The sequence below is a fragment of the Emys orbicularis genome, chromosome 4, assembly GCF_028017835.1.
Source record: "Emys orbicularis isolate rEmyOrb1 chromosome 4, rEmyOrb1.hap1, whole genome shotgun sequence".
Taxonomy (NCBI): Eukaryota; Metazoa; Chordata; order Testudines; family Emydidae; genus Emys; species Emys orbicularis.
Window position 1 is genome coordinate 70,360,171 of NC_088686.1, and position 13,824 is coordinate 70,373,994.

Here is a 13,824-nt window from a genome sequence, read left to right on the forward strand (position 1 = left end):
CAGGATCTTTCATCTGAAGTTCACAAGGCACTTTAGAAACATTCATTAATTAAGCCTCGTAACCCTGCGCCACCGCCATTATCCTTATCTCCATTTTACAGATGAGGAAAATTTGGCCAGACATAGTTCCTCACCTCAATCACATGATGAAATTGCAGCAGAGGTGGGAATACAACACAAATCTCCTGACTCCAAGTCTTGTGCTTTCACCAATAGACCCACCTTCCTCCCCTTGTTAGATTCTATCACAGTATTTAGAAGGTTAGTCTTGTGTCTTTTGCTCTTTGCACAACATACTCAATACGAAGGAACCACACGGGCACAGTGGGATCCAAACAACTGCTGGACTGTTACTAAGGCTCAGCTGCAGATACCCACTGCTGTTCTGTCAGGGGTCTGGTGGTTTCGGAAACATGAGACACAGTGAGGACCACTACAGGGCTCACAAACTATTTACAGAGATGCTTTCCAATTCCTAGGTGCTATAGTTAAAGAATCTTGCTGTCTAAATAGACAAGAATTTGGGGGTTTTGTCAGCGTTTTTCACACTTTAGTTTTCTCAAAGCTCTGTACACAGTAGTGAACCAGCTAGTGACGACACTGGCCAACAGAGAAGCCATTATGTGCCCCACCCCATCTCAGTCAAAAACTTGAACATTCAAAGCTGGGAAAGAAGGATGATCCTGTAGTTCAGCCCTTGGACTGGGTTTGGTTCCCGACTCTGCCACTGACTTCCTGTGTGACCTTGGGCAAGTTGTTCAGCCTCTGTGCCTTAATTCTTTATCCATAAGAGGGGATAATAGCACAACCAGACCTCACACGCTGTCGAGAGGATAAATTCATTAGTCTGTGAGGCACTCAGATACTAGAGAGATAGCGGCCACGTGAGTAGACAGATTGAAGGGGCTGCAACGGTCTGTAAATGCGTTTAACTTAAAATCATTACTTCTTACATTGTTCAAGGAGTAGTGAATTGATAAATTACAGCTTTCACACGTGTCACATGACTGCTTCAAACATCTCACAGGACAAATGCCTCACACAGCATCTGCAGCGACTGCGATGGTATCTTGTCCTCACAAGGCAAGTTCTTGTGCACTCCTGATGCAAAGATGAAGTCTTAACAATGGCATTCAAAGAGAGGGCTGCACAACCCCAACAGAGACTGGTACCTTATGGACTGGGTTGGGTCCGTTCTGGACATCTTCTGCTCTATAGGGATCTGCTCCCACTTAAAGTGAAGGCTCCAGTCAAACCCTGAGAAGAAAAGAAACACTAGGGATGCCAATAGAGTAAGACAATGCCGGCCACTAGAATACTCAGGAAATCTGCAGCAAGGGCATCAGGGGAACAACAAATTAAACTAACAGGATGTTGCAAACCTCCTTTTTTTTTTGGTTGGTCCTGGTGACTGTTTTGCACACACAGGTTTCCACTAGCCTTGGAAACAGATCCATGCCTTCATTAAGAGGGTGCCTGTTTTGCCCCCTCAGCCCCATCTGCCTGTGGCAGGTGCCACACCAGATTTGCAAGTACTACCCTTCACATCAACCAGCAGGAGGCAGCCGGGCACACTGGACCTGCAAATGCATGAGGCCACCAGTGACCCAAGTGAGCAGAAGTTCCCAAGGTTACCCCACACGTGCCCCAAAGTAGCAAGAGCCTTCAACATTGCAAATGTTGCTGGACCATTTGGAGTCCCTCCAGGCGCTCCCCTCCCTTAGCAATACTTGTCTGTGCTCAACTACTTTCCAGATCTTCTGGAGTGTGTTGTCAGGGTGAGAGGCGATAATCAGGGCTGCTGCAGTCTGGTCAGTTCGTCTTACGCCTCTTTGGGTGACAAAGTTTAATCAGCACTCTTGGTGGGATGACGGTGTATTTCTGGGAACAAAGGCTCCAGTGCATTGCCATTGGTTTTCCCAAGTCTATCACTTGTTGAGTTGTCCCACATTTCTGAATTGAGCTATGGGTAATCCTTAAAATGCTGCCAGGTAATGGACACCCATGAATTGGGTGGGTTTTAAAGGCAGGGAGGGTGGTGAGAGGAGGTGTTGGCTAGTGGGATTCACTATTGAAAGGGAGAGAGAGTTGAGCCAGACGACGTTGGAGGGGCAAGGGATGGTAGTGGAAGGGTTTCACAGCTAGGAAGAGAGTTGAGAATGTTTTTCAGGGGCTAGTGTGGGAGGATTTGGCGGCTGGGAGGTGTGGCCTTGGGATGCTCTTCAAGGGATAGAAGGAAGCTCTGACGTCTGCTTAGCACAGTGCGCTGGCAGGAGGGCTCTGCATCTGACAGGAGTCTATCTGTGATACTAGTGGGTTTCAAAAGCTGATGGTGGCATTTGACTGGGGGAATCATGGAGAGGGTGCAGGCAGTTTTGACAGCCGGGGGAGGGGGTTAGGGGCCTAACCTGAGGGACCTATTGGTGGGTTTAGGCACTGCTGAGTAGAAGGAGCGCTAATCAACTGGAGGGGGGTTGCCTGCATCACTTATCCATCAGGTGATGGGTGATGTTAGTGGTTGTGAGGGGGGTTGGCCTGCATGCTTTGGGATGGGCAGGTGTGTGTGCGGTGAGTTTTGGAGAGCAAGCAGGGTGCATTCTGATCGCTCATCTGCAGGGTTACTGGAGGGCTCAACAATAGCAGGAGGGGCTGGGTTGGGTGCCTGTGGGTGTCACTGGGAGCTGGGAATTCTGGTCTGGAGCATTGTAAGGGTCAGCCTCTGGCACCTCTCCTGAATACCTGCCTGGCCTGCGATCTGCCTGCAGACCTTTCCTAGAGAGCCACCTTCAGTCCTAAAAAACTACTGTCTTGTGTCTGAAGCATCCACATGCAGGGCCAGTTACACAGAGTGAGGGGAGAGCCTCTCTGCATACCCCCAAGTTGCTCCATGGCCTCTTCTCCACTGGAGCTGTTCCTTCCAAGCAGCAAAACACATTGGACAGAAAGAGCAGAGCACTGTTATTGCTGCCACTCACTAGCTGGTCCTTGTCCACCTTCCCCTCAGGTCTAACTTATCCCAGCCATTAGCCTTACCCACCTCCCCTCAGATCGGCTGAGGCTGCCAGGTAGGCAAAATTATCCAGGCTGATCACATCGATGATTGGACTCACCACTCGGGTATAATCCTGTGAGAACAGAAGAGTGGGAGAACAATCAGGCCTCTCTTGGGGGGCTGGCAAAAGAACAGGATATCAGAAACATGAGGCTATGCACACCGCAACGGGGAAAAATACATCAGCATATTACATTGCAACTCTTCATTACCTCCCATGTGGGTAACAGATCCATGGCTGCTGCACATGTCTACAGATAGGGAAACTGTCAGCTCAACTTCATATCTATGACACAGGGAAATGGAACTAAGGGCCCTCTTGTAATATGGGTTTAGCACACAGGAGCACTGGTAAGTGATAGCTCTTTATTTCCTGGCCCCAATCACATGACATGGATCCCAGTTTCAAAGGTTAATATCCCTGTCACAAAGGCAGGAATCGGTATCCAGGATTCTTTCAATTTTTTTTAAAACAAAAAGGCCAATAAAATAAAAAAATTCTCATTACCAACCCAAAACAGCCACATAGCCAACTAATAAACCACAAAGGGAGACACAGTATTTACTCATGATGATTGACCAGTCTCTGAGAATAATGAGACAGACTTAGAAATCATGAGATTTTTAAAATAAATAAAGAAATATTGGGTGCTTTTTATTTGCCTTCTGGTTTTTGAACCTTTAGGGAGCACTCCAGTCACATTTTCAAGCTATTCTCTGCAACCATGGGGGCTAGAAATTTACTTTGTATTAAAAGAAAGCTGAGATTCTTGACTCCAGGAGCTGAGGCTTTAAGAAAAACACCAGCTATCTCCACCCTCACGATAAAATTGAGAGAGTTGGTAATGATGGAGGTACCTAGCCATCTGTCTGTCACTACTATCTCTAGCCTTCTGATCACACAGCCACTTGTTCTCAGAACAAGTTTTTTCTGCTGTGGCCTGTACTCAGGCCTTGAGCCTGGGTGTGCTGTTTGGTTTTTCATCGACAGTGACAGGGCGGGCATGAGTTAATTCTGCCAGCGCATGAGCGCTGTCAACAGCAGTGTCGGAGTACAGCCCTTCTATGGTCTGTGTTCTGTTACCATCTATCCAGGCGGCCTGACATTCCAGCCTCCTCACAGCTAGAGATAGGTGTGAACCAAACCCCCGGACAGAAACAGCTACAAAATTTGGGGCAAGTTTGGAATCTGAACCTGGACCTAGATCTGAACATGGCAACTGACGCCTATATCTATAATGGGCTGAACCAAAATCCTAGCCCAGAACTCTAAACAGATTGGATCAGGGTCCAAAAACTTTGCAGCTCAGATCCATCCCTGCTAATAACTACTCAGTCCCATCTGCAGAGACACCATCACTGTGCTGCTGCTGCTGCTCCTGCCAGGAGCTTGACTTTACGAGCAGAAGTAAAGTAGACATTTATGGGCTACTGAGATGGAGGATTTATTGAACAGGCTTAAAAAGAAGTTCTAAGGTTTCACCTTCTTCCTCCCCTTGATACTAAACTGAGCAGACATATGAAATGTGCAGCAGCGCAAGTGCCTCCCACTCCTCTCCTGGGCCCCATTACTTCATGGGCTCCTTTCTTCAGAGAAGGCGAATGCGGCACTTGCAGGTGGCAGAGAGATCAGTCCCCCTCTGCACCCCCCTGCTCTTTCACTGCAGGTTTTTCAGCAGCATTGTCACATCCTCCCTTCGACCCCATGGCGAATTCAGGGCGAGAGCTGCCAACGCTGCTGTCTGATATTCCACTCTCTCTGCCCTGGGGTTAATCCTTTCTCCAATGAACCTCAGAAAGAACGTCCCTGGGGGCACTTTGTGTTGAGAAGTGGTTTTGTGGGCCCGGTGCTTGTTGCAGAGGGTGTTAAAAGCAGGAGGGTTTAGGGGATGGGGGAGGTTCAGCAGTTGGAAGGGGGCTGTGGAAAGGGAGCAGCAGTGCGTGCAGAGGTTGTGTGTGTTGTCTACATGTGAGGGGATGTGGAAGAAGTATCCAGGAAGATTAAAGTAGCAGTCAGCGGCACAAGGATTTTCACAAATCTCCCCTCCCATCTATTAACATCCCCGTCCCCACAACAGGAGAGTGCTGGGGCCCTGCAGTAAGAGTCTCAGTAATACACAGCAGGTGCCAGTTGCACTGGATATTTTAGGCTCCGTACTCCTCTTAAAAACATCTGAGTTTGACAGGGAGGCATTTGGATGCTTGCCCTCGATGCTGAAGCTCACAATGTGCATGGTGCTGTCTATCAGCTGCCTGGCAGGGCCAGGAAAAAAGAAGCTAAATCCTGGCGGGGGTTGTGTGAGATGAGAAAGATGATGGGGGGGGGGGTCTCACCTCTTTCACTCTCTGAAGCATCGGCTGCAGCCACTCACTGTTCACCTCACAGTGACTGTCCAGGAAGGTGAGAACCTCAGCCATCGCCATCTCAGCCCCTCGCACTCGAGAGCGAATCAGCCCTAAGAGGAGGAACAGGCAGAGGAGGGGAAGACAGTGGAAAGGACAGAGAGTAAAAGGAAGGGGAGATTAGGGAGGGAAAGCCCTGAACTTCTACAACTTAGAGAAAATACAAATTCTCCACTGCCTTGCACCTTGTGTAGCCATTTACACTGGTGCAGGGGGCCTGATTCTCCAGGACAAGCCGGACTCTTTACACTGCTCTAACAGTGTAAATGGGCCATAAACGCAGCGGATCTGCCCACTGGAGCAGGGAATGCCCCTACTAGAGGGGCCTCCCCAGATGGCATAGAGCTGCCTTAGCCAGGTCCATGCCACCACAGGAGTCGGAGACATGCTAGGGGCATGGGCTTTTTTATTTTTTCTGTCCACACCTCTAAACCTCCAGTCTTGATTACTGGAACCTCCTCCTCTTCAGCCTCCCTGACACCCACATCACTTCTCTCCAGTCCATGCAAAACACAGCTGCTACAATCAGCTTCCTTGCCTGTCACTCTGCTCAACCACCCCCGTCTCTCAATCTCTCACCTAGCTCTCTCACCCCTTCCAGTGTTTTGAGCTCCAGCTTCTTGTCCTGACTTTCAGGGCCCCTCACTGCTTTTCACTCTTCTCTTTTATGATGCCAGTCTCTCCCAAAAATGCCTCCCCATCTTCCACACACCCCCCCCCCGATGCTTGGGATGCCATGTAAGGCCGCTACCCTCACTTCCGTCAAATCTCTTCTCAAGACCCACTTGTGCTGCAATGGCTATAAGAAATCAGACAGCACAAAATGGCTGGGCGGAAGGACTGTTAGGACAGCTAGGGAAAGTCAACATTTTGATTTGTAGATGTATTATATATATGAAATATTAGCTTTCCCCAACTCTCTGTGTATATATATAATGTATAATATTTGATTGTCTTCTTCTCTCAGGTCAGGAACCATGTCTACCTATATGTTCCTAGCACAATGGGGTCCTGATCCTGACTGGGGACTGTGGACACTACTATAACGTAAATATTTAAAATAACAACAGATGCCCTGAAGCATGAGGATTGATAACCCAGGTTCTCTCTGCCAGAGCCTCCAGATTGGGAAATAAAAGCTTCACCTTTATTGCAAGTATGAATTGTAACCATGAGAAATAGCATCTAGGGGAGTGGAGGGCAGAAGGGGTGACTTTGCGAGCAGATGGTACCTGCAAAGTTTTCCACACTCACCTTCTCGCCGACTGTTGCGTAGACACTTGACCTTTGGGATCTTGGTAAGGAGCTGGCAGTCCTCAGCTTAGGAAAGGAGAAAACATTTGGCACAAATGCATGAATTATTTGGCTTCAGTGGAGAGCTCCAATTAACTGCTCTCATGTGTCTCCATGCAGGGAAAGCACTGCTTTCACTTACTATCACTTTAATCAACCTGATAGCCTTAATCCCATTGTCTAAAGTGTACCCAAGAGAGCTCGGCTTGCTTGACAGTCCTCCTCCATGGCTGCTGAGCCAAAGCTCCCCAGCTGCGCTGAAGGGCTGAGGCTGCAGCCAGTTCGAGTTCAGCACTGCAGAAGAACAAAGGGGCATATGCTGTAGGTGTAGAATTGGGAGCAGGAGAAACTGAGGGACATCAGGGAGCAAGTGCAGAGAATCCAAGAAGCTAGGGAGGAAAGAGATCTACTCTATTAGGTGATCTAGTCCATTTCCTCCACCCACTAGATCATGCAAGGTTGTTCCCTACAATCTGTTCTCTGGGATAGTTTTCAGCTTAGTTTTATTTAATCCAAGCCATGGTGATTCAACCATCTTCCTTGGGGACACTTTTCCATTGTCTAATATAGGGATGTCCGACTGGCAACTTGCTGGGAGACCAAGTCACACCTAATTTGCATTAAATGAAGTATATTACAGAACACCAAGGTTGCACATCCCAGACTGCATCTGGTAAGAGTGACCTTTCGCTCAGCTCACGGTGGAGCAATGCATGCTGGGCCATGTAGGCTCAGAAGGCCACATCTCCACATGAAAGAGGAGATAAGGCACAGGGGTCCCTCTACAATTCTGTGGGATACATTTGGTCCACAGGCTACACTTTGGCAAGTCAACAAGGTTCAACAAGGACAAGTGCAGAGTCCTGCACTTAGGACAGAAGAATCCCATGCACTGCTACAGACTAGGGACCGAGTGACTAGGCAGCAGTTCTGCAGAAAAGGACCTGGGGTTACAGTGGACGAGAAGCTGGATATGAGTCAACAGTGTGCCCTTATTGCCAAGAAGGCTAACAGCATTTTGGGCTGTATAACTAGGGGCATTGCCAGCAGACCGAGGGACGTGATCATTCCCCTCTATTCGACATTGGTGAGGCCTCATCTGGAGTACTGTGTCCAGTTTTGGGCCCCACACTACAAGAAGGATGTGGAAAAATTGGAAAGAGTCCAGCGGCGGGCAACAGAAATGATTAGGGGGCTGGAGCACATGACTTATGAGGAGAGGCTGAGGGAACTGGTATTGTTTACTCTGCAGAAGAGAAGAATGATGGGGGATTTGATAGCTGCTTTCAACTACCTGAAAGGGGGTTGCAAAGGGGATGGATCTAGACTGTTCTCAGTGGTACCAGATGACAGAACAAGGAGTAATGGTCTCAAGTTGCAGTGGGGGAAGTTTAGGTTGAGATATTAGGAAAAACTTTTTCACTAGGAGGGTGGTGAAGCACTGGAATGGGTTACCTAGGGAGGTGATGGAATCTCCTTCCTTAGAGGTTTTTAAGGTCAGGCTTGACAAAGCCCTGGCTGGGATGATTTAGTTGGGGATTGGTCCTGCTTTGATCAGGGGGTTGGACTAGATGACCTCCTGAGGTCCCTTCCAACCCTGATATTCTATGATTCTAAGTCCTGCTCTAACAGATATCACTGGGGCAAAAGTTTCCATCACAAGCCCATTTCCCCTGAGCCCTCTCCACCTCCCTCCCCCCACAAGCAGCTCTTTTATCCCATGCACTTTTCTGCATCTTGCAGAGCCCTTTTCTTGTCATCATCCTCCCACAGCCTCGGTGCTCTGGAGAGATACGCTAAGGCCACCAGCCAAAGTGCTTCTCTTGGCATCTCTTTTTCCATTTTCAAGGACACACAATCTGAAATATTGCTCTTCTGTGGGCAGCTTGGCAGCTGCTGTATCATTCAAATGTAGTGGCAGGAGCTCTTGAGTAAAAAACTATTGAGATATTGCTGGACATCTGTCACAAGGGAAGACTGTGTCCCAGCAATGGACAGGTCCATTTCAGGTGAATGCAAGAATCTCTTTTCAGGTTATTCACCCGCCAGGAATGTAACAAGAGTGGGCCCAGAAATCCACCTCCTAGCTCTGACCCTAACCTCTCTGTGTCCTTGGGGAAACCCAGGAACCAAGGGCCAGATCTGCAGAAGTGCTCAGTACCCAAGGGCTACCATTGAGACCAATGGGAGCATCTGGGAGATGGACACTTTTGATAATCTTGCCATTTATTTAGAGGCCTAAATGGGAGTTTCTGGCTGAGCTCTTTTGAAAATCTGGCCTCAAGCTGTTCAAGGCCAACATTTGCAAAAGTGGCAACTGAGTCTGAGTTTGAATTGTCAGGTGCTCAACTTGAGACACTTAGGATCTGCTTTTCAGAGGTGCTGAGCCCCACAGCTCCCATTGCCTCAAACTGGAGTTGTGGGTGCTCAGCACTTCTCAAAATCAGGCTCTTGGAGTCTCAAGCTGGCACCCAGGAATTCAGACACCCAAACTCAGTGGCCACTTTTTGAAAATTTTGGGCAAAGCTATTTATCTGTAAATGCAGCCAGTATCACTTCCTTAACTCACAGGGGTACTGCAGACATTCACTACAAAATGCTATAAAGCACTATAATAATAGTCTGAAGACATAATTAATTATTATAATAAACATGGTGCTAGATTGTCCTGGGTCCTTGTGGAAGCCCCTTGTACCCCAACCCCATCATACAATAGCCAGGATCAAATGCAAGCCCTGTGCTCAGGGGAGTGCATAGATTACTATCCCCTAGTACCTTTAGGGGAATAAATTACCCAAAAGGTGGAATGGAGGAGTCAGGGCACAGCCACTGGTCTGTGGAGCTAGCCAGGATCGTGCAGCATACACTCCTGCTTTGCACCAGGTTGCTGGAGGAGGTCGGGTACCTCTTGAAGCAAAATCTCACCCAGAACTACCTCCAGGGATGCACTAGGTACATGACAATCCCAGCCAGGGCCCAGGGCAAAGCCAGTCTGTATGTAGAACATGAGAGTTTGCAACAGTTCTCTGTGGTCTCTCTCTATAACACAGTGGTTCTCAACCCACTGCCCGTGGGTTGCATGCGACCCAACTAGCACATAGCTGCGGCCTAGCTGTGTGCTAAAGGCCTCAGGGCCCGCATGGCACGGTCTGGGCTGCCAGGCTGCCCTGTGCGATGGCAGGGTCCGGGGCCGCCCTGCCACTCAGCCCTGCAGCAGGGTACGCTCCTGGCCCCACTCTGTGGAGGAGTCTCTGGGTATGGGCTGGGGCGCTGGGCATAGGAGTCGGGGTGGTGGGGGAGGGGGGCACTGTGGTTTTCAACCTGTGGCCCAAGTAATAATAAATAGGTTGAGAACCACTGCTCTAACCCATGTAATCAGACACTGCTGGCCTACACCACTCACCATATTTGGGTTAAACAACACATAAAAAGGTGGTAATGAGACCAGACTGGGTACTCTGGCAACCTGGCCAGAATTACCAACCTCACACAAGGAGAATAGGAAAGAGGAAAACACGGCCTCTTTGCCATGGGTGAAAGCTAAACTAGGTGCAGAAAAGCCTCTCTCCTTTCCCTGTTCTTTCTTCTTTTGCCAACTGGCAAGTGAGCAAGAGAGAGAATCTTTGAGAGGGAGGGAAAGAGAACAGAGTGAGTGAAGGAGAAAATCAAAGAGAGAAAAGCAAAAGAAGGAGACTGAGGATTGATACTTACGATCTGAGCTGAAGTCATCCACTAGAATGATCTCCTGAATGAGATTGGCAGGGGTGCGGTTCATAACACTGCAGGAATCCAAGAAGGAAAGAAGGACCTCACCATTATTAAACAAAGGCTGTTTATAACCTGAGTAGGGTGACCAGATGTCCCAGTTTTACAGGGACATTCCCAATATTCAGGGCTTTGTCTTATATCGGCACCTATTACCCCCCACCTCCATCCTGATTTTTCACACTTGCTGTCTGGTCGCCCTAAATCTGGGTGTGATGGACAAGAAGCTGATTTTTATTTATTCTATGAATACTGATATGTGATAATGGTATGAATACTGTCCATGACCTGTTCAGTGAAGTAAACTTACTGTAGAAGATAGTGGGTTATTAGAATTTCTTATATGACTTTATTGATCTAACTTAATAGGCGGCTGTGGGAACAGCAAACCACAAAGAAACACAATAGCTCTAGATAAAGACACCCCAGCATATACTTGAAAAACTACAGGGCAAGCTGGTAGCTTCAAGGATCCTGTCTAGAAGGAAGATGCAAGCTTGTTTTGCCTGGAGATCAACAGAACTCTAAAGAGTTAAGCAGCGCTTCTCAGGGAGAGAAGAGGGGGTCACTTGTCAACAGCTGCCTAGGGAGACAGGCTGACATAGGGCTCCCCATATCCAGGGAACGGTAAGCCTTAGGAAAAATAAGCTTAGTTTTATTCAGGGCCGGCTCCAGGCACCAGCCTACCAAGCATGTGCTTGGGGCGGCACCTGGAGGGGGGCGGCACTCACCCGGGGAGAGCGGAGCCACAGCGGGCTCGCTGCCCTCCCCCGGCGCTCCGGCCGGCCGGGGAGAGCGGGGCCGCGGCCGGGCTCTCCGCCCTCCTCCCAGCGCTCCGGCCAGTAGGGGAGAGCGGAGCTGTGGCGGGCTCGCTGCCCTCCCCCGGCACTCCGGCCGGCCGGGGAGAGTGGGGCTGCCCTCCCCCGGCGCTCTGGCCAGTCAGGGAGAGCGGGGCCGTGGCCGGGCTCTCCGCCCTCCTCCCGGCGCTCCGGCCGGCCGGGGAGAGCGGGGCCGCGGCCGGGCTCAGCGCCTTCCCCTGCTGTGCTCCCCGCCAGGAGGCTTTTTTGCCTGGGGCGGCAAAAAAGCCAGAGCCGGCCCTGGTTTTATTGCTTTAAAATCTCTTTTCCTCTGAAAAGCTTTAGTTCTAAACAGCTAATACTTTGCTTTAAGGAGGCTGTTTGGTCACTGATTATTGCCATTGCTCCAGAGAAGGGATGAGAATTGCTGGGTCTGGACAAGTCAGACCTGCTGAGGTAATCACAGATAGTATCAGGGGACCGCAAGCCAGGGCCCGGTCTGAGAATGTGAAAATCACGATTCCACTCAGAGCTAGGTGATGGCTAGAGGCCTGGGACCAGGAGGGATGCACTCAACAAGGTCAGGAGGGGTCAGAGGTGCAGTCAGCCCAGTACACATGATACTGGGCATCTCACTAGATACTGCATTGCCTCTCTCCTTCCATACCCCTAAGAGGTAAAGAACCCTTTAACTAAGGGTTTGTTATTCAGTCATATAGTGACCTGGGCAGGATTGCTCCCAGCAGTACATTTTCTAGTGCTTTGCCCAATGTACTGTGTATCCAAACTCCCACACGATGGGACTTCCTTCACATCACTTGGGTGAGACAGTTCCACAGCCCTATAGCTTTAACTGTCACTCAGCTTTTCCTGATATTCAGCCAAAACGTTCCCATTCTCAATTTCACCACCGCCCCCCAACATCCCTCAACCACTTGCCCCTGCCCCTCACCCACCGCCCCCAGGACCTTCCTGGCCACTCACTATCCCCCTTCCCCTCCCCGCTGACTCAGCACTCCGCTCCCATCATCCGCCTGGCATTCACATGGTACGGGTCAAATTTGAGTGATGAGTAATGATGTGACCAGGCACACAGGGTCATAACATTACTCAGGTTTGGAGTATCATGATGGAGATGCAGCTGGACTACACCTGCGTGGTTCTGTGATCCCATTGTCAAGTGGCAACATCACTCACTCGAATTTGGCCCGGCCAACCCTTGTCCTGACTAAACCTGAGCAGTGCTGGAGGGGCAGTGGGGCCAAATTTAAGCAAGTGGCGTTGCAACCCCATGTGCCAGATGAAGTGCTGGAGCAACAGTCTGCCTGGTTGGGCCTCCATAACCTTGTGGGCCCTGGTGCGACTGCACCACTTGCACCATTGTAGCTACGTCGCTGATACTAACCCCTTACGCCGAGCTCTGACTCCAGCACCCAAATAAGGCTGTGGGGAGAATTTGGAGGGCTCTCTCCAAAGATTCCCTTAGTTTGTGAGATTTCAGTGTTGCAGGATTGATTAGTTATTTGTTTATTTGATATCCTTGTCTCCTTTGCCTGTTCCATTGCCCTTCGTTTAGTTTACCCATCCTTTCTGGAAATAAAGTGTTGTTTATCTTTCTTTGTGGTCCTGTTATATATTATAATATTCCATGGGTGGTGGTTATTATTTATTATTTGTATTGTCATGGCACATAGGAGACCCAGTCATGGACCAGGACCCCATCCAGCCACTAGATGGAAGCACTGTGCACAAGGCACTCAGGCCCCATTGTCCTAGGGAGGATTGCCAACCCCCTGCAGATGGAGGAATGAGGGGCTCTACCACGCTTGGGGATCAGGGTTAGTCATCATTGTTCAGATGTACGAATTTACCAAAGTTCTTTTAATCTGTCCTCATAAGCCATCCTCTCAAGCCCTAATAATGATTTCTGCAGTTCTTTGATCACTCTCTAACTTGTCAGTATCTTTCTGGTAGGGAGGTGTTGAGAATTTTCTGGCTTTCTCAAGTCCCCACCACCTGTCCAAAATGCAACTGCTAAAATTATCTTCCACACCTGTCAATTCAACCACCTCCCTCGCCTCTTCAAATCCCTCCCCTAGCACCTCGTCACTCCCCACAGCCAGTTCAAACTTCTCATCCTCACCTTCAAGCCCCTGTGCAGCTCCAATCAGATCTACATTGTGAGTCTCGTTCCTTATGTCTCCCTTTACCTGCTTTTCACTGTCAACAATGTGGGCCTCACCAACCACTTTGCTTCCTCTGCCCACTCAGGCCTTCTTCCATAATGCCCCCTAAGCATGGAACAAATTCCCAGTCTTCAATGGGACTAATCACGTGCTTAAAGTTAAGTACCTACTCAAGTACCTTGCTGGATCAGGACCATAAAGAGGAGAGGAGTGTGAGATTATTATTTAAAAACCAACACACCTAGGTTAACAGAGCCTAATGTTGCATTGGCTTTTTTACTGCTATCTCACCCTGCAAACACATAACTGCTTTGCTGTTCACTATCTC

General features: G+C 49.2%; 1 protein-coding gene across 1 annotated transcript in view; it reads right to left on the reverse strand.

Moving 5' to 3' along the window:
• The window catches only part of GALNT16 (polypeptide N-acetylgalactosaminyltransferase 16), a 123,557-nt gene that overhangs the window by 23,912 nt on the left and 85,821 nt on the right, over positions 1 to 13,824 (reverse strand). Inside the window, exons 5-9 of the mRNA XM_065403230.1 lie at positions 10,460 to 10,527; positions 6,710 to 6,775; positions 5,387 to 5,508; positions 3,038 to 3,125; positions 1,173 to 1,257 (exon numbers count right to left, since the gene is read on the reverse strand). Of these exons, the coding sequence (XP_065259302.1) occupies positions 1,173 to 1,257; positions 3,038 to 3,125; positions 5,387 to 5,508; positions 6,710 to 6,775; positions 10,460 to 10,527 (429 nt within the window). The remainder of the gene's footprint in view (positions 1 to 1,172; positions 1,258 to 3,037; positions 3,126 to 5,386; positions 5,509 to 6,709; positions 6,776 to 10,459; positions 10,528 to 13,824) is intronic.